This window comes from Lotus japonicus, chromosome 1 (genome assembly GCF_012489685.1).
Source record: "Lotus japonicus ecotype B-129 chromosome 1, LjGifu_v1.2".
Classification (NCBI taxonomy): domain Eukaryota; kingdom Viridiplantae; phylum Streptophyta; class Magnoliopsida; order Fabales; family Fabaceae; genus Lotus; species Lotus japonicus.
Window position 1 is genome coordinate 128359577 of NC_080041.1, and position 21017 is coordinate 128380593.

The 21017-nt window shown below is 31.7% G+C and overlaps 1 protein-coding gene and 1 pseudogene across 1 annotated transcript; both read right to left on the bottom strand.

Annotated features, from left to right (window-relative positions):
* Positions 1 to 3106: 3106 nt before the first annotated feature.
* LOC130730590 (pre-mRNA splicing factor SR-like 1) lies at positions 3107 to 12318 on the bottom strand (annotated as a pseudogene).
* Positions 12319 to 18654: 6336 nt separating this feature from the next.
* Positions 18655 to 20430, bottom strand: LOC130730592 (transmembrane emp24 domain-containing protein p24beta3-like). Its single transcript, XM_057582641.1, has 4 exons — positions 20193 to 20430; positions 19934 to 20120; positions 19739 to 19846; positions 18655 to 18914 (listed from the first exon to the last, which is right to left on the bottom strand). Exons 1-4 carry the CDS (start codon positions 20394 to 20396, stop codon positions 18781 to 18783), a joined length of 633 nt encoding a protein of 210 aa, XP_057438624.1. The 5' UTR covers positions 20397 to 20430; the 3' UTR covers positions 18655 to 18780.
* Positions 20431 to 21017: the final 587 nt, after the last annotated feature.

A 21017-nucleotide genomic window follows, 5' to 3' on the forward strand; every position in this document is an offset into this window, starting at 1 on the left:
TGATCGCAGGTCCACATCAGGTTCCTTAGTATTCTTGGGTCCTAATCTAGTATCTTGGTGCTCCAAAAAGCAAAGTCTTGTAGCCAGATCTAGCACGGAAGCTGAATATCGCAACCTAGCTAATACTGCAGCAGAATTGCTTTGGGTTCAATCTCTTCTTCAAGAGCTTCACATTCCACACAAGACACCTCTTATACTATGTGACAACATGAGTACTGTGGCATTGACACACAATCCAGTGCTCCATACAAGGACAAAACATATGGAGTTAGACATTTTCTTTGTTAGAGAAAAGGTTCTCAATAAGAGCTTGATTATTCAACATGTACCTTCTCTTGATCAAAGGGATGACATCCTCACAAAGGCTTTGTCTCCCCTACGTTTTGAAGATTTGAGAACCAAACTCAATGTGACTGACAAGTTCACACTTGCTCAACCACCTTGAGTTTGCGGGGGTATATTAGAGATAATATCTAGCCTAACCGTATGTGGTTAGTCTAGTGGTTAGTTAGTTAGGGTAGCTTGCTGTCTAAGCTACTCATTCCTATATAAAGGAAACTCTTGTACAATTCTTATCACCTTTTATCATAATACAATTCTGTTACAATTCTGTTATTCTCTCTCTCTCTCTCTCTCTCTCTCTCTCTCTCTCTCTCTCTCTCTCTCTCTCTCTCTCTCTCTATCTTCTAAACACGAGTCTTTTCAGCGCGCTTTGTCCTCACTCGCGCGCCCCATCATAATATTGCTCCAAGGCTAGCACACTTAACCATGGAGTTCTTATGAGTTGGGCTCCCGAAAAGAAGATGCATCTTGTTGTTATGAGTAGTACCAATCAAATCCTTTATGCCCTCCTTGACTGTATAGTCCCATACCTATACAGCCTCGGAATACCTCTTGTTCGGGTGCGAGATCGGTTCATTCATGTGCCCCTCCGCCTAGAAGCCTGCCAGGAGCCGCTCCTTGTCCATGCCTCACTGCACCGGCGATCACTCCCCGCCCTCGTCGGCCCCGGGTGTCACAGGTGGAAAGAGGTGAAATGAGGAGAGAGATAGGAAGAAAAGCAAAAGTAAGAGAGAGAAAGTATGAGATGTGATAGATGATAAGATGAGAGAGATAGAAATAAAAATATGTGGAAATGAAGTATTTAGAAAATGAGGTGTATACATATCATTACTCTTTATTCAACGTATATGGGTTTTGTTTAAGCCTTTTTATATTAAATCATTTATTTTATTTTATTTTAATTATTAATTACACATGTGGAATAGAAAATCCATGTCGGGTTATCATTAATTGACGTGGACAGACACGTAAACGCTGGCCGGATATGGGGCTGTCGGAGGGACGAGTCCAAATTGTTTTCAATAGTCCGAGGATGGTTTTCAGATAATTTTCCGGCGAGGGACGGTTTTTAAAACTCGCTTAAAGTTCAGGGACGGTTATAGATTTTAACCCAAAAAAGTATTGAATCTTAAATCGGTGCCTCAGCCGGTTTATTGACCAATTTAGTTTGGAAGACACGGCTAATTATAAACCATACAAAAGTCTATATAATTATTTAATTTAATAATCCCGTTAAATATTTTATTTCATACTAGTAACCAAAACATGCGGTGAACGAGGTATTTTATTGTTAGAATATTTTTTTCTTTCTAAACTACAAATAACATTTCTTAACAATTTCCACAATCGGGAAAAAAATCCTCACTATATCACTTAAAAGAAATCTAACCAATTAACAAATTGGTAAAGTAATAACACTTTTTTTTGGTCAATTAAAAGTAATTACACAAGACAAGGAATACATCAGATAGACCTCTAATTCTGTAAAAAAGAAGACCTCCAATTGGGCCAATAGTTTCTGCCAAGGCCCAAATGAAAGAGCTCCAAACCCAGCTGGCTGAAGAATTATACCTAGTCTTAGCTAGTGACTTTGTTGTCCAAGAAAAAAGCTAATGACTTTGTTGAGTGTTTTGATGGTGTTTCATTTGGTATGATTGACCAACAAAAAAAAAATTGGTATGATGATTTTTGTCAAGTATAGTGGTCACAAAATAGTTCAACTCGAGATTTGTTTTCAAAATATTTTTTCAAATAAATAAAATTCAATAAAAACTGTTCAAGAGAAAAAATGTTAGAATCTTATGGATTTTAGCTTTTATTGATTGTGTTTTAATTTCCTAAAATAGATTGAACGAATAACTTAATATTTTTCATAGAAGCTCATGTAATAAATTAATCTATTATGAGTTTAGGATCATCGTGTACTTAAAAAAAAAAGGCTCATAGTGTATATTTTCATGTTTCTCAGGCTATTACCTACAAACTGAAACTGATACAATACCTAATTAATCAAATTATTGTAAATTAGGATTATACCCATTTGTCTGTGTGATGCACGGATAATTTTTCACGAACTCTACTGTTAACTACTATTATTCAGAATTTGATATATATGGAATAATACAATGATATATTTTCTAAGACATACAATTTTAGTTAGTCAAACACTTATATATCATTATTATCTTATTTTTATGTTTAAATGTTTTATCTTTCTTATATATATATGAATTATATGAGTTTCAAATGTTAATTGTGTTTTCTTTCCGATGTACAAAAAAAAAATGTTAATTGTGTTTGACCCCCGTCGACTTGTAATTTGGCGCAATCTTTACGGTAAAAGATGAAAAGTTGGCTGAAATGTAATAATATATTAGACTATGAGGGAGATATTTGAAACTAAAAGAAAATATTTATACACATATCCAAGACTACAAAGAGTAATGATTTATTTATATCTCACTTTCATTCCTATCTCATTTCCACACATTTCTCTATTTTGTCTTCCTATATATCTAAGGTGGATGTGGATAAGAAATGTCAACAAAACATTATCCTATAAGTCCAAACCACTAAAGGGCAATGATAACAGCAAGCACCCCCACAACACAATGAAAAATGAATTCACACAATATGTAGCTCATGCTTTGATTTCTGTGCTAAACAGATCATCAAACAATCATAGAGCACAAAATTGAGTAACAACAAATCAAAGTTTCTGTGCTAAACAGATCATCAAACAATCATAGAGAACCAAATTGAATAACAACAAATCAAAGTGTAATTCTTTTAGGAGACAAAAAGTCAAGTAAATAACAATTCATTCCAATTTAGGTTTGTAGTTCAACATTTTACAATACACTCAGAATCTCATTCAAAATATAAATAAGGCACCCTATGTAGGTACCAAAGACTGCAATTAGAGGATAAGCCTTTCTTAGGTATCGTCTCTCGTCTTACTGCCCATCTGTATCTCTGCAGCAAAGGGGAAATAAGTACAATAAAATAGAACTACAATGTAGTCTGCACAATCAAAGCACAGCAAGTAAGTTCACCTGATTTTTCTATAACCAGAGGATTAAAATCCGTGACTTTTCTAGGTGTGGTAGGGGTAAGCATATCACTTTTCAAAGTACAAACTGAAGCTTAAAAAACTAAATTGTTTCATTTTTGTGGGCATGTACTCAAATAGCTTGTGGGCATGTAGGAGTATTCACCACAATTAGCTTCTACTTTCCAATTTAACTTGCTTCCTCCTTCATGCACTCACCAAGACCATGTCAATCCACTTAAAAAAACTAAATTGTCTTCATACTGAGTAGAAAGTATGATTTCAGAAGAATGTACAGCTCTTCTTGAAACAAACAGTTAAACAACAACACATATTAGGACTGTATTCACTAAAATAATAAAAAGAAGGTTAGATAAATTCATATTAACAAAGACAACACCAGAGAAATACAAAACGATTTTAGCAACCAAAAGCTTTGAAACAACAAAATTTCTAATGAGATTGAGTAATGAGTACACACTTCAGAACAATATCCATCAATCTGGTTAATTAGTGGTTACCTCATTTGCAAATCCGTCTGTCCAGTACCAGATGGAGATAGGAGGAACAAAGCTTGAAGACTAAGAAGATGTGCATCTTCATCAGTATCCTGAACCCCATATAAAACAATTTATAAGAAAAAAAAATTATGAAATAAAAACATGATCGAGACCAGAATCGGAGAGGGAGATGCATGGCATTATGTTTTGTGATTTCGACCACCATACTGCAAATACAAAATTAACAGCCACAATCAAGAGAAAAATAAGAGATATGATAAATTAATAAGCAAAATAAGATATTTGTACTAACAAATATATCAAGTACTATTGTAGTACAACATGCCTCACCAGTCTTCTCTGGAGTAGCACTTTTGGTTTCTTGGCAGAAACTGGAGTTTTTGAAGCATACTCATTGGGTCTCTTTTTGCCCTGATCCACCTACAAAACATATAGATTAGAGCTGGTGAAGTCTTCTGCTCGTACAATCATCAAATAAATTATATTACAAAACAAAATAAAAACATAACACAAGCATGATATCTTTTTTGCCATTTTAGAATTCTAAGATAACATCACTACTTAATCAATTACACCCTTATATTCCCTTAATAATTTTAATGAGAACAAAAATATTGATTAAATTTCTTAACCTGTGCTTTAATCTTTTAAGATAGTAAAAAGGAGAGTTAGTATTCCATCAAAATGTATTTCCAATTAAACTAAAATGGCACAGTACGGCCAACGCTGGAGAATTCCGGTCATCATAATTTGCAATCAAGAGAGCAACCCACCTTGATGCGAAGTAGAAAAAAATGTTTTCTATACAACATAAGATGGTATGAGGCATAAACAAAATATCATTCATTCATGATCATGGTTTTGAAGAAATCAGCTGATGAATTCACAGTATGACAGTGGAGTTCCAAAAGCATAATTTGGTATTCATGAGAAGAAGGGAAATACAGTGGGAAGAATGAAAATATGCTACAGATAGACAGCAGGAATGGCTTCACAAAGATCTCTTTGTTCCTCTCATTGTGAAAGTGGGACACACTTGTGTACTTGGGTGGTAATAATCGTGAGGCACAGAATATAAGAAGGAAAAATAGTGCATGTATGAAAATTCTTTTACAACTGATTCTAAAGCAAGGTTCAATTTTACAGAGAAACTATACACTTTAGTAAGTAGCTGCTGGGTTTCAGAATTGATTTCTGAGGAAAGAAGATACAATACACACAAGGATTTTCAACACAAATGATGGGTTAAGACGTTGATAATTTTCACCCTTCATTCTCCATTCATCTAGTTTTAACTTATACCAAGCTTGGCCTAAGTAAACTAACACATTTATAAAGATTAAAGAGTACCCACTACAAAAGGAAAGTAGAAATAAGCTAAATGATAACAGTGAGTTCCAAGTATGTTACTAAAGCCTTCATATAAAGATAGTAAAAAAAGTACCAGATTTAACTTGCATTATTATACATATGAATATACATACGCACATTCAGTGGCATTATATATAGTCAAAGATGACAAAAAAGATGAAGGGGTATCACATTTAAGAAGTTTTATGACTCAAAATACCACATTAGAAATAATACCAGTTTAGATGCTAGAGGCATTACACTCTTCAAGAAGTTTTAGAAGATTATGGTTGGGAGCACTAAGAGATGGTAGGATCATTCGATTAGACTGGGTCCGTAGCTTTCTCACAGCACCCTCAGATTCAAGGGCTCCCCCTTCCTTCATCACTGGCATGTCACCTCTTCTACGAACAGTAGCAGATACTCGCTCTTTCCATATTCATCCATCCTGATTATTGATGAAAAAAAATTCAGAATCCTAAACTTCAACAGTTTCGAATAATTGAAGAAAAATAAGACCCATGTAGACAGGAAACATAATCACATACTCCATGAGTTCTCACAAATATTCTAGTTGTTTTCCCTCAAACTTAATTAATGTTTCCAATTAACAGCAACTATCAACATATAGTAGCTCAGTAGCTGTGTTGTGATTGACCATATTAAAAAAACAATCATATTTGCTTGTTTATGCAAAGTCCTAACTGTGGAAATAATTATCACAGCCACCCATTTCTATAATCAATCTCAATAATAAGCCTCAAGTTGTAATTACTAATAAAGTTATCATACTAAGTTACTGATTGATATATTACATGTTTACTAGATGCTGAAATAGAGAAACTGCCACTGTGACAATAGGATTATGGGAAGGAGAGATTAAAGTAATGAAGCAAAAATACTTTTGCAGACATCTATTTATAATGAATTTATAATAGCCCACTTCCAAACCTCCCACTTAGATTCAAACTGGACATTAGAAGAACTCAAAATCAAAAGTGCAGGTTTCAAAGAGGCCATCATGAATACAAAGCAATAAACCATCAGCTAAAGACCATACCTTTTTAAACCATTTTCTTTTTAATCAGTATTTTGGGAAGCATCATCCATTCCAATAAGATAATTTCAACTTGGGAGACATAATCTTTTCTAAAATAAAATACCTTAAACATCATTCAAGCGATCAAACATAAAATCAGCACCAAATCTAAATTCTAATCACTCTTCTCTCTTTACTTCTTGCTTCAATCTATACCAGCTCATTATGTAAATGACAATTGTAAAAGGAACTTTAGGCATATCATGTATCCTTCTTCAGTGAGGATAATTTACTTCTCATTCCTCTTATTCCTATGTTAAAATCATTAAACTTAAAATCAACAAAAACAACTAAATACTACCATTTAAAAAAGAGGAACATACTAATTTACCAGTGGCAGACAATCCTTCAGCAAATTCAAGATCATTTTTTTAAAGCAGAAGAAATTTTTCTGAGAACAACTCTCTCAGATAAGATGAAGACAAAGACAAATCCCACTCCAACCAATAAAAGCCTGCCAACTCAACCAAATCAAATACCCCAGTCCTTGTTTGGAAGTAACATTCCAATCACATGATTTCTAGTGCATTATAAAAGATCAAAATTGATAACAGACTTGTTGATAATCCATGTGAGCATACACACAACCCAAGGAACCAGCTTGAAACCACCAATCCAAACTTGAAAGACTTAATCTTGTATCATTAACCATCAAGAGAACATGAGCTAAAGCACACCAAAAAGACCTCGTTGCAGCCTTGAATTGGATATGTTTCCATGCATCAGAAACAGCCAGCAGACAACACAAAACTTTGCTTTGGACTGCAACATCAACTGAAAGGCCTTTTTCTACCTGTAATACCTTTGTCTAAGAGACCAAAGCCTTTGAAATTAGAGTAACAAACACCTACCAAAGACCAAAACCGCATCCCCAATGAATGAGCGAAAAAAGATAGACTTTCAGCCCTCTAAATAAAACAGAAAGCTGCATCAAATCACCAACTCTTCCACTCTACACCAACAAAATCTTATGAAGCCAGAAATCCAAAGATAAAAAACTTCCAAAAGAGTACTGCAAAACAAATTGGTTGCTACATAATGCTTATAAACTTCTCCCAGCACCTAGTGTGCCAGAAGATAACACCTTTTAGATTTACTAAAAAACTTCCTGTCTAGTTCTACTAAACCCAATCTGCTTAGCAAGTCCTTGAAAGCCTCATTGTCAATGAGAAACAACACCATGCAGATAAAAAAAATTGACAACATGGGGTATTTATAGCCAAAATTTGAAACTACACTGACACAAACACACATTAAGCAGCTGTAGGTAACAGCTTCAGAAGCTAAAAAGGCAAAGTACTTTTTAGCTAGTTTCTTTATCAATTTCTTGTTTTTGTTTATCTTTCAAGGCTTCAACATCCATCCAGTGGTGCCCTTTCTTCTCAGCCTGCATACAGAAGAATAAAGCAATTGAAATTAACATAGCAAAGAAGGATAGGAAACACTTGAATGGTAGTTGTCAAAAATTGTCCAAAGCACACAAATAAAATTAACACTGCCAAATCTAAATGAAAGACAACTCTCTGGAAAAAGGCTAGTAAATCACAAAAGTGATGTGTCATTTAAAGCTTATTCAAGAAAAGAAACACAACTAAATGGGAAGAAACCAAACAAAAAGGCATGTGGTTAATAGCACAAAAATTCTCAGCATCAATGAGCACAAGCTACAAGGCATTTTTGGTTTAGTGGGTTCAGAATTAGGAAACATCTCCCACCTCCAAATAACTGTTGCTCTGATTTTCTATACATCCCTACCAGCCCAGGGCATAAGCTTCTGATGGAATTTACAGGTTCAGAGATTTGAGAAATCAGAGGAAATCAGCAAATGCTAGATTTGAAAAACTGAAATTGAGTGCCCGAACAAATGGTTTAACAGGTCCTGAGAGTATTTATAGAGAACTTGAATAAATTAACTGGCATACCTACAGCTCTAGCAGATATAGGCAATCATACGTACTTGGAACTTGTTCATCCACGATTTGCTCCTTGGAACTGCATTCATTTGGAATTTAAAAAGAATGATGAAGAGACAACAGTGGATGAAAGGAGGTGTCGAAATATGGTTGGTTACACCATTTCCGACGAGCCAGTACTCCTTAAACACGGAACGAAGATGATGGCATCAGCGAATCCAGGAACGCGTCTTCAAGGAAAAAATTTCGAAACAAACAGAAAGAAGGAAGAGATAGCAGAGGGAGGTGTCACGATGCATTCAACCATAGTAGTTGGGGTTCTCCTGAGGAAGGATGACAAATGAACAGTGGACCATTTAAGCTGTCGATCTGCGATTGGTTCTACCATAATCAGCGGCAACGTTGGCTTCAAATACACATCAAGCAGGACACGTGTCGATGCGTAATTGGCGGTCTTTTAGCTACAGTAGTGGAAGAATAAGTAGTAGATGCTACATCAACTAAACACAAATACAAAAATCATAATACACAAAAAAAGGCAATAGGAATACACACTACAACTTCATACCATAATAACAATACCATTGTGGCCTGGATACATTAGATTCGCCTTACTTTTAATCTCGCAGTGGGGTTTAAGATACAACTAGGAACTATGCTCTCAAGTAAACTTTAGAAAGATATATTATAATAACAACAAACCTGTCCAAGGAGCAAATCACGGATATATACACCCATTGTAGTCATTCGTCCATTAGATCCAGGAGAAAATTCATGTAATAAAGGATCATAACTTTAATATTAATATGAATAATAACTTGCACAGCACTTTCAGATGGTATTCACAAGAATAGATGATAATTCAAGAAAACTGAAACCCAACAAGTAAACTATTATTCTTAGAAAAAGGACCATTTACACACAAAATATAAAATAAATAACAAAATCTTGATAGATTTGTTTAAAACCACATCTGGCGCACAAAAAATATTGACAAGGCATGCTATTTGCATAGTTCCATATGAAGCAACTATAAATAGTGGTTAGACAAGTAGAAAATAGAATATTACAAAAAATTAAAGGTGTGTGACATCAAAGTTCCAGCACCTTGATCAAAATCCTTGTAGATAAAATCCAATTTGAGTCATGGGGGAAGTACATGTAAATGCAAAAAAGTCAACAGTCGATTTATTTTAAGTCAAATAATGAAGAAAAAAAACAAATATAATTATCAGAGCACAGTAAGAAGAAAGAGACAATAGATCAAAAACCTAATATATGTCATTGGAGTATTGGACGATAGACTTCTGGGGCTATAAAGATAATAACCATATCCCCATACCTCATCATCCTTTATATATGGTTCAAACCAGCTACACAGTGTTTGGATCAGGAACATATCTCAGATAGAGAAATCCAACCTATAAACAATAAAAGGAATCAATGCAAACCATAAGATAAACAGATAGGAAATAAAATCAACCAAGAAACTTGACATAGACCTAAAAAAATTTAAAAAATTGTAGAAAAGCAGCTGAAGAAAACCTTTTATGATGATGCCAGGTAGAATACAACCAAACCATCCATTGTCTCATTAAACAAAACTCGAGAACAAGAGAAGGGAATACAAGGTGCAAGTTAGTGCCTTCCTAACATCGTGAAAATTAGAAGTAAAAAGGAAGAGATGTTATTGGTTCATTGAAAAAATCATTGAAGCATATGATCCTATGATCTATCTACTATCTCCTGGTCTTAACTATCTTACATTGGAAATTCAACTAACCCACTAACACACTCAACTCAGACTCAATTATGATAATTTAAGATATATTATACAACAAACAAGTGAAATCATATACAATCAAATCAAATTGTATCACAAGTCATGAGGATTAATCTTCTCTAGTCTTGACACACAAGATGGTCAATTATGAAGGTAAGTATTAATTCATCAGATCCTACAAATATAAAATTGTGAAAAAGATCTTCATGCATAAAGCAAAAAAGAAGTACATGCACAAACACAAATGCACCACAATGAACACACGATTATTTCACTTCTCACCACTTAAACCAGAAAAGTCCCCTATACATTTTCAGGAACCTCTACATACCACTCTTATGTAAGGAGAATCAGGGTGTTTCAATAGCCCGTGCATTTGTTTGACAGTGAGCATCATTGTAAAGAACTAGTAAAGAAGACAGAAAAAAGTTGAAGGACCACGACAATTCCCCGCCATCCATGGTTCCACATGATCAACTTGATTGTAGATCTCATCAATAACTTCAAGGTATGTTTTTAAGCGATAGAGCTCCTTGAAGTAATCAGATGACAGAATATTCATACAAAGGACTTTCTCTAGCAAGGACTCAATTGGCCTGCCAGAAGTCTGTATCTCCATGATGGGTCACAAAATAAGTCACTACTCCCCAAGTTACAATTTCAAAATGTAAACTTTCAGCAGCAATATGAAGTCATAATTCCATTCCTACACCAAAAAAAGAAAATAAGTGTGAAAATTCAAAATAACAATTATAATGATGATGGAATAACAGTAAAGTAAATGAAACGAGCAGGAAACAAAAAAAAGCCTATAGTTTGAGTACACCTATTAATAAGAGAGACAAAGTTACTTAATTTCGAAGCAGAAAGCTCATTTGCTGCAAAAATTATGACAAATAAGGGAAACTGCAAAAATGATAACCAAGACCTTATGGTGCAGCAAAAAAAAATCAATAAACAGAAGGTCCACAATATAAGCAAAGCAGCAAGTCCATCAGTCTATTTCCCCTCATGAGCCAAAATTTCCAGAATCAATATCACCCACAAATGTTAGTTTGGATCCCTCAAATTACTCGAGGACAATGGGGGAGCCATTATGCACCTGAAGAAGGCTCATCCCTCAAAATATCATCAACCGAAAAGAAAGAAAGCAGGGACAGGGAGAAAGGCAACATGGTCCATAATCGGAATGCACTTTCGTGACTTTAGAGAGATTGTTCACATGACTAACCATTTTAGCGACTCACATTGATGATTTCCGTCAAATGTTAAATGTGATTCATTATTTGTTTGGATCCCTCATGAAGGGTCAGCCCTCAAATTATCATCATCCCAAAAGATAAAGGCAACAAGGGTCCACTATTTTAGCCAGCAGGATTAACCATCTCATTTTAGGGACTTGCAAACTCAGAAAGGGGAAGCCTTTAGGCACCCCAAGAAGGCTTAGCCCTCAAATTACCATCATCCGAAAAGGGTCAGTGACAAAGGCAACACGGGTTCGCAATCAAAATTACCATTCTCGGGACTTAAGGGACATATTCATCATATCGTTTTAGGGACTTGCAAACTCAGAAAGGGGAAGCCTTTAGGCACCCCAAGAAGGCTTCGGCCTCAAATTACCATCATACGAAAAAGGGACAGGGACAAAGGCAACACGGGTCCGCAATAGAAATTACCATTCTCGAGACTTAAGGGACATATTCATCACATCGTTTTATTCATCAACACGGGTCAGACATACTTCCATTTCATACAAAACAGCTAAAAAGATGGCAAAAATAAAATTAAGCATAGAAAAAATTATCCAAGGATCCAAGCGCTCTCCAACTCTCCACATAAACAGAATTAATAAATATAGCCTTGTAGTAAATTAGAGGGTGGCTTGAACAAAAAAGTAAAATCACTTTGTAACATACTGGCCCTTTCTTGAATTTGAAATTCATCCGCTCAAGCAGGGTAATAGGGGATGAATGAAGCTTTAAGTAATGAAATCAAGAATGTTGAAAAAGTGAAGATGCATCATTATACATTACATACCCTTCGCTCCCAATCTTTTCATCCTTTCCTGTCGAATCAAGAAACCCTAATGTTAGGGTTCAGATTGAAAACAAGAGATGAAGGTTGAAAACTGAAGAGGCAGTATATACCCGTGCGGGGTAGAAATGCAATGAGATGCCACCGGCGGAAGCATCATCAACGATGAACCCGCCGCCGCAATAATCCTCTCGATTCTCGGTGGTCGCCGGAGAAGCACTGCAGTGAGTGGAAAGGGAAACATTGACTGTGCATACCATTTATTAATAAGCACTGACTTTCTTTTCATGCCACGCGCTTCTTCTGTGCTTTCTTTTCACGCGACGCGCTTTTATTATAAATATTATTTTATTTTTTAGTTAATTTTAATATAATTCTTAATATTTGCCCCTAATGTAAAACTCAACTAAAATATTTAAGTTTATAAGTTTTTTAATGTATGTACGTAGTTGAATATCTTTCCACAATACACTTAAAAAAGAACAATAAGAAAATTTCAGCTTTTAATTTTACTATTTATTATATTTATTAAAAATATTTTTTTTTGCATAAAGTATTTTAATACATAGGCAGGTAAGTTTCATTGCTTGATATTTTTTATGCAAAATTTAAGTGAGTTTTATATATAAAAATTATTAAAATTTAAATAAATATTAAAAAATTATGTTAAGACATTTTGATAAATAGTATTAGTTTTTTATTTGTGTAAATAATTAATATTACTAAAACTTAATAATTGATATTTAATAATTATCACTGAAGTAATTTTTTGAATTTAACAATTTATTTATTTAATAATAAGAAAAATAATTAAGTTAAAATTTGAAGCATTTTAAATTAAGTAATAATTTTTTACTATCACTAAATGAGTTGTAATATTTTTTATAACTTTATCGAAAAATAAAAGTCATTTGTTAGGAGAAACAATCAAGTTTTCCAAACAGACTTACACCTATCCAGGTCAAGAATATTAATAATGTAATTTTAACTTTTAAAATTATAATAAATTATTAATTTAATAATGTAAAATATTAAAAAAGTATTTTGTAAATATATATTTATTCAACTTTTATCATATTTATTTTCCTCTGTTATTCGTCCTCAAGTCAATTTTACTAATACATAATAGATCAAAAATATATTTCAAGATTCTTTTTGAAAATTATTTCAAACAATACAGACATACGTTATGGTTAATAATAAATACCTTACAAAGATATTTTTAAATATTAGTTCTATTTTATCTAAATTATTTATTAAAAAAATTATTTATTATTAATTAATTTTAAATTTTAATATTTGATACTAATGCAAAAACCAAGTTAATTTTTAAAGTTATAAATGTTATTATTTAATGTACATTTTTTGGATATTCTTTTTAAAGTTTTTAATCTTATTATTTAATATATTTATTACAAAGGAATTGTTATTACTTAATTTATGTTAATACAAAAGTAGTTAAGTTTTTTTTCTTAATGTATTTAATGTTAAACCTCAAGACTGATTTACATATATATACTAGAAATTAAACCCGTGTGTTGCACGGTGCAAGGGAACACACATTTTGTTTTTAATTGTATTTTTTGATTGTAAGATCTTTATAAATTATAATTTTTTATAAATTTAATAAATATATTAAATAGAAGAAGAGTCACTATTTCCTTCACAATTGTCTTATAATTTCGTTTTTTAATTAGTTATATAATGGTCTTAAACATTGCAACTTTATTAAGTTTTTAGAGGTGTGGTATGTCACACGATTTTAATTAGATTATAATCTCATTATTTTCTAATAACTGGTACTTAATTTTTTTTTTAGTCTGTTACATCTCCATGGATATGCATGTAGTATAATTTTTTGTGAGTTCATTTTATTTGTCTTTCATTAAAAGAACAATGCAAATACATCAGAAAAAATAAATACATTCTAGGAGTACATTATTCATTGTATGTTGATTATACATATTCATCTAGTTATTTATTTAACCATTATTGGGGACTTTTCATTTCTGTCAGTTTATTTTATTCCACTAACTCACTCACATAACAACTTACTAATGTAGATTATTATTAGGGCTTTTCATCTATGACAACTTCTTAATCCTTACTCCCTTATATGCCAACTTACTAATGTGGATTATCATGCTTATAAAAAAAACTAATGTAGATTATCATTTTAATTCAATCTTTGTATCTATCTATCTATCTATCTATCTATCTATCTATCTATACTATATATAAAGGGAGAGTTTGTGCAACCTTGGGGGCAAATCTGTCATTCAACAATTAATTCTACAAACTGTGAAAGATGAACATGGATATTTCGGTAAAAATGCATTTTATTTTGCATAAATTGAATCTCAGCCGTTCATTCCATATAACCTTAAAGAGAACAATTGATCCAACTTCAAAGTGTCAAATAATGTCAAAAGAACCTTTCAAATTCTACAATCATATTCACATAAAAAAGTAATATCAAATTTAACGTTTTAAATTTAAACATGAATTAATGTGTGGTTTTTAATAACATTGATTTTTTATATTCCATTAGGTTAATCAACAATTCTTTAACAATCATGCATACTTTTTTTAAAAAATATTTTTATTTATTATCTGAATTTTTGAGCTATATACAAATATGTTATTTTGTTACCACATAATTTTTAATTTATTCTAAATTTTTAGAATTTATGTAGTTTTATTTCTCTTTCAGTTTCGCCATTTGTCAAATCAACTATTTATATTTTTTATACATTTCCTAAAAAATATATATTTTTAATTCATCTCTTATGAAATTGATTTAAAAATTTGAGAACACTTTAATGATTTTAATACTTTAAATAATTCTTGATCTTTCAATATTCTAATTGTTTCAACTTTTTTAAATTAATGATTCATGACTTTTTATTATCCAAAACTTCTCCTCCAATTTTAATTGATTCTAAAATGAATACTATTCAATGAATGGAATGTGGAACAAAATTGTTGGAGCTTTTCATATCCTTCATAGTTGAGTCTTTAGGTATAAATACTCTTCATTTGTTTGATTTGTCTACATCTTTCCATTAACGCCATCTACATTTTTGGGCTCCAGAGTTACCATTGACTGCAAATCATAACTCTATGCAGGGTTTCTTTGCTGCTATGAAATTGGTGAGCTACTAGCTTATGTTTTAGGTTTCAAGTTTTGTAAATCCTGCACAAAAAATCAATGTAGTTTTTAGATTGTGTACGTGTTTTGTTTTGTTCTTTATTTTTTCCTTATATTTTTATATAAGGATGTAAGATCACGATTTCCTGAACAATGACTTCATGTTTATCGATTTCATTTTTGCGTGATTTATTTTTTTATTTTTGTGTCAGTATGTTTCCAATATGCATTCTTCATGGTTCAAAAACCAATCCAAGATTTGAAGTCAATATCTTCTTATCTGAGGTCAATTGTTGTTGTCGATCTACTCTCTAAGGTATAATGTAACCGATGTTAAGTTTCTCATGCCAGGCTTGGTGTTAGCCATTAAAAAGTTGTACATCTCAAGGTAGCCAACTACCTAAACTTTATGAAATCTTATCTTATATATAGTTTCTTTATATCATTACTCTTCTTAGTTTAATTCAATCTTTCCATTGCCTATTTGTCATCCTTGAAAAAATTGGTGTATGACATTCACCAATTTAACATCTAAATTGTCATTGAATAATTTTTTAAAAATTGTTTTGTAGGCTGACAACCCTTTTATTTGGCTTTCTTTGTTAATTGTGAAGGTATGTTTCGTTGAGTGTGATAGATATAATTTATGTCATATTTTGACTCTTTGTCAAATAGAGAAAGATTGTTTCTCAATTTTTATCTTCTTAATGAATAAAAGTTTATGCTTTTGAAAAAAGTTCACTTAGATCTAACATGAAGGCATTTTTTTTTTGAACAATTATATGACAAAAGAACTTCTAACCTTCAAGTTAGATTTTCATAATAAGTGATTTATTATTTTCAATTTTTTTATTAATGATATTTTCTAGACCAAAAATTGAAGGATATTGGTCCTATTTTCTTTTCAGGGTCAAATTCTTATATATACAAATAAAAATGGAATAAACTGATTGCTTTTGTATTGAAAAATATTTCATTAACATGCTTAATCTCTATCAGGAAATATTATTCAATAAAACATCCAAAAGTTAAATCTTAAGTACAGGGGAGGAGAAAAACACAGGAAGATTAAAGAAAACACATTAATATACTATAGGGGTTATATATAAGTTAGAAAATATACTTTAAAGATTGAATTTAAATCTCACCTCAAAGTGTTTGATGATAACACAAAAATAAAGAATTTAATCCACAGATTTTTGCACTTTTGCGATTCCATTCACATAATATTGATTACACACTAATATGAGTTTATGTTGACAAAAAAAAATTGATTACACACTAAATAAAATAAGTTAACTTTAGTTATATAATTTCATTGCACATGGTAAATACGTTTTTATTTATAGAATATTTTAAGTATTATTAATATTTAACAATTATAGGTATGATTTTTAACATTATATTTGATATGAATGCCAAAACAAACATTAGAATAACCTTTCACTTTCACCAAACTTTATTTTTAAGATCATAGTTAATATTACTATATTAGTAATTAAATAAAAGTCTATGAGCTTTACCTAAAAAATGATCATAGTTAATAATAGTTACACGCCAAATAAATATCACTTACAAATTTAAATAGACACACATAATTAGTTTTAATTTATAGAATAATTAATTAAACAATAATTCATATTAATATCAATCCTTAAAAGTTGGAGGAGATGATTTTAATATTAAATATGATATCGATGAAAGAATAACTTTCTCATTATCTAACGGTTTCAATCCTCTCATTAATGTCATGCTATATCCTTCAATTTACCTTAAAATATATAAAAAAGTGTTTATTAGTATTTGGTTCATATGAGTTAGGAAATTCCATAGAGCACATAAAGTTAGTTTTGGTTTATTGAATTATTAGTTAAATAAAAATTAATATTAATATTAATCCATAAAAGATAAAGATAGTGGGTTTAATATGATATCAATGTAGAAAATAACCTTCTCATTATCCCTTTTCCCTGAAACTATATAAGTATTAAATTAATGGTTTTTAATTTTATTAAAACATTAATTATTTACCTTGAAATTTTTGTAAATGAGTGTATTATTATTTAGCTCATTACTATTTAGTTCATATACTTTAGGGAATTCCATAGGTCACAATTAATATGTTTTGATCTAGAGAATTATTAAGCAGTTATTAATTAATATTAATATTAGAATATAAAAATTAAAGGTGGTGGTTTTAATACTAAATATGATATCACTCTAAAAAATAAATTTTCCACTAACCGGCCCTACAACTATATAAATTAGCAACAACGCTCATTCAAAATGTGCAGTTCATATAGTCTGTGTTTACATATTTGCATTGAATTAAGGCTCGAACTTTTAGTCATTTTGCAAGTGCATATACCCAGAGGCTAGATACTGATTTTTTAGCTTAGAATGTCTAAATGTGCTATAACTTGCTCTTTGATTTTGTAATGATTTCCTATTGATTCCATCCTACTTAATATTGGACAGTTTCCATGGTTTACAAATAGGTTTATTTTCATGTTTTTTTCACGATAAAACAAAACTTCCAAATTTATGATTTTTTATATCTAAATTTAATTTAAAGCTTTTAATTCATAATTTCTTTTGATAAATGTAACAAAAGTAACACAGATTTTGACAAATTATAGGCTATAAAAAAGTTAATATTATCTAAGGTTATTGCTAAATTTTACAAAGAGACTCATTCATTTCAAAGAATAAGAAAAGTATATAAATTTATATATGACACACTCAAGGACGTGTGCTATACTATGAGTTTACTTGAAGATGATAAAGAATACATTGATGAAGTAACAGAAACTTTGCATTGCGGCACAACAAACAATCTTATAAAACTTTTTGCTACATTACTATTATCATATATGCTTTTAAGGGCATAATTTGTATGGAAAGAAACCTGAGAGTATTTAAGTGATGATATTTTACATATAGACGAAGACTTATTACGCAACGTAGTGGTAAGTACATATTTAATCCAAGCTCATACAAAAAAAGTCAGGACAAAAACCAAAAAAAAAAATGTACGGCTTCTACAAAATAAAAACAAATACATTCATCACTTGAAAAAGAATACAAATTTATGTTTAATAATATCTAAAATTAATTTTATTCTTTTAACTCATAATAAATTTTCTATCAATAAACATAAAAAAAACACAAATTTAAAAAGAAAAAATATACACGATAAACACAAATGAATAACCCCCGTGCATCGCACGGGTAAAAGTACTAGTTTAATATAATGATGAAGTCTCTTGTACATATACACATTTAATGCTAAAAATTTATAAGTGTGCCTTACATATACTATATAGATATAGATATATTATATGGTAAAAAGTTATTAAATGATGTAAGATTACTAAAGTATTACACTGGTGTAATAAGTAGGCATAAACTAAAATATTAAAGAAAAAAAAAACTCAAATGGAGAAATTCATCACAGAGAAGTTACAAAAATAAGTGAGATGAATGAGAAGCACAACAATAATGAAATGAGAACTACTATGAAACATTAGGAAGCCTACACTCGGTTGTAGGCAAACGATTTGCTGAAGAGGCGACGAATGTATACTACTTGTAATATGCTTGTAACAGCTAATAAAATATACTCCAACACTGTGTAGAAGATAACACGTGTTTTTGTGCTCTCATTTGCTGCAATTGAAAAAAAAATGTCCATCAAATGAAATAAGAGCAATTTTCACAATCCACTATGATTGGATGAGTTGATAAATTAATACACATGAAATGGACCTTGCTATTTAATTAAAGTCATTTTGAAACATTTGTTATAAGAGTTGTCTAAATAATTCATGACATAAAATTTAAAATAAATGGGTAAGAAATTTCATAACTTTGTTCTTGATAGTGGCAGAGGATTTAAGTAGAATGATAAGACAAACTGTTTGCATGAACATTTTCAAGGGATTCAAGGTTGGTGGCGAGGGAGTGGAGGTATATATACATTAATTCATTGGGGAAGCATGTCTCAAAAATGTGTTGGTCATGAAGAGTATGTTGAAGCGTTTTGAAATGATTTCCGGGTTTAAGGTAAACCTTTTAAGAGCCAAATTGCAGGGTTATCGAGGGGTCAATCCAATTGAATCAAAGGGCAGATGATAAGTGGACACTGATGGCTTTGGAAGATGGTGAACTCTTAGTTAAAACTGCATGCCTACATGGTCTAGCAGAGGCATAATTTCCATGTGGACATCAATGGAAGATCACCACACCCTCAAATGTATTGGCTTGTGTTTGAAAAACAACTCTGGATCATATTCATACAAAGTAAAATCTTAGGAAAAGGAATGTTACTCAAGTAGGTTCAGAATGTATATGTATATATGTTATGTTATTCAAGTAGGTTCAGAGTGCTGACAAGTTCGTCATTATAAGAAAGAAATATCTCTTGCGATCCCTGGTATATATAAATGTAAGTATTGTGCTATTTAGTGAGGGTTTTGATGAGAACAACTTACTATATCGATGTCTATTATCACGTGCTTTCAAGTACTTTTGCTCTGTTATGATAGACTCCAATGCTTCTCTCAACTCCGCAATCTTCACGTTTATTGGGTCCAAATGCTCTGAATCCAAAAGCAAGAATGAGTAAAATGAAAACCAATCATATGCATAAAATGTTAAGTATGAGACAACAATATGGAACTAATTACCATCTTTAGCTAAGTCATGCTCGCTTGGGATGTGACCAACATGAATGTAGAAAGAGACAGTCTCCGGGGTAGACATAGGATTGTGAAAGCAGAACTTGTAAATTCCATTTTGTGGCGCTTTGAACTCAAACTTGTCCCCTGAAGTTCCCTTCAATGAGTGTACCGCATTCCCTCCTGGGTTTGTCACCTACATACCATAAATACATTAATTCTGTTCAAGTTGGGAACGAACATTTAATTTGAGAGGTAAATTAATTACGGTGAAATCAATTCCAGGATGGTCTGAGCTCCAAAAAATGTCATGGTCCATGACAACGAAGTTCCCAGTCACAGAGTCCCCGGATTGAGCGTGCTCCGACACGCATTCGACATCGTTTAAACTGATTGAGAGAGAGAACACATTATAGATAAGGGTACCAAGGAAGAAGATTACAAGAGTGCAAATCTTAGAAAACCAATCCATTTAATTAAGACTTGGTTAATTAGTGCTAGCTTGATTCACCTAGACCAACTTGGATCTGGAGATCTTGTGAATGTGCCAGGAATTTTTCATCACACAAGTGTCAACTGTCAACTTTTAACGGCTTTAAATCTGGCTAAGTGGTTTAACTGGTCGTTGCTTCCATCTATAAAGTCGCTCTACTCATACAATCTCTATATACACAAAAAAAAAGTATTGTGAAAGTGAGAATGAGGTCAAGTTTAGATTGTTAGCCAATAGCCACATTTATATATTGTTTTGAACCATTCACTTAGACACTTGCAAAGCCCAAGATTAAAATTCGTCAGCCAGCTCTTGGGCTTTGATTCATATTGGACGACCCCTCGTTGGCCCAATTAAAACATGATTACCATTTCAGAAGAAAAAAAAAACAAAAACAAATGTCAAGTTGCAGCACCCTTCTCTGAATTCATGGAGACCTTGAGTCCTTGACGATGCTTTACATGTACGTCTTATACTTTGTATGAAACAAATACGATTTTGATTTTCCAAACCAACAAAATTCCTGAACCGAATTGTCATGATAATGATAAGTACACATTGTACTAGTCAAAATCGGTTCGATTTTAGTTTACTTGGTGT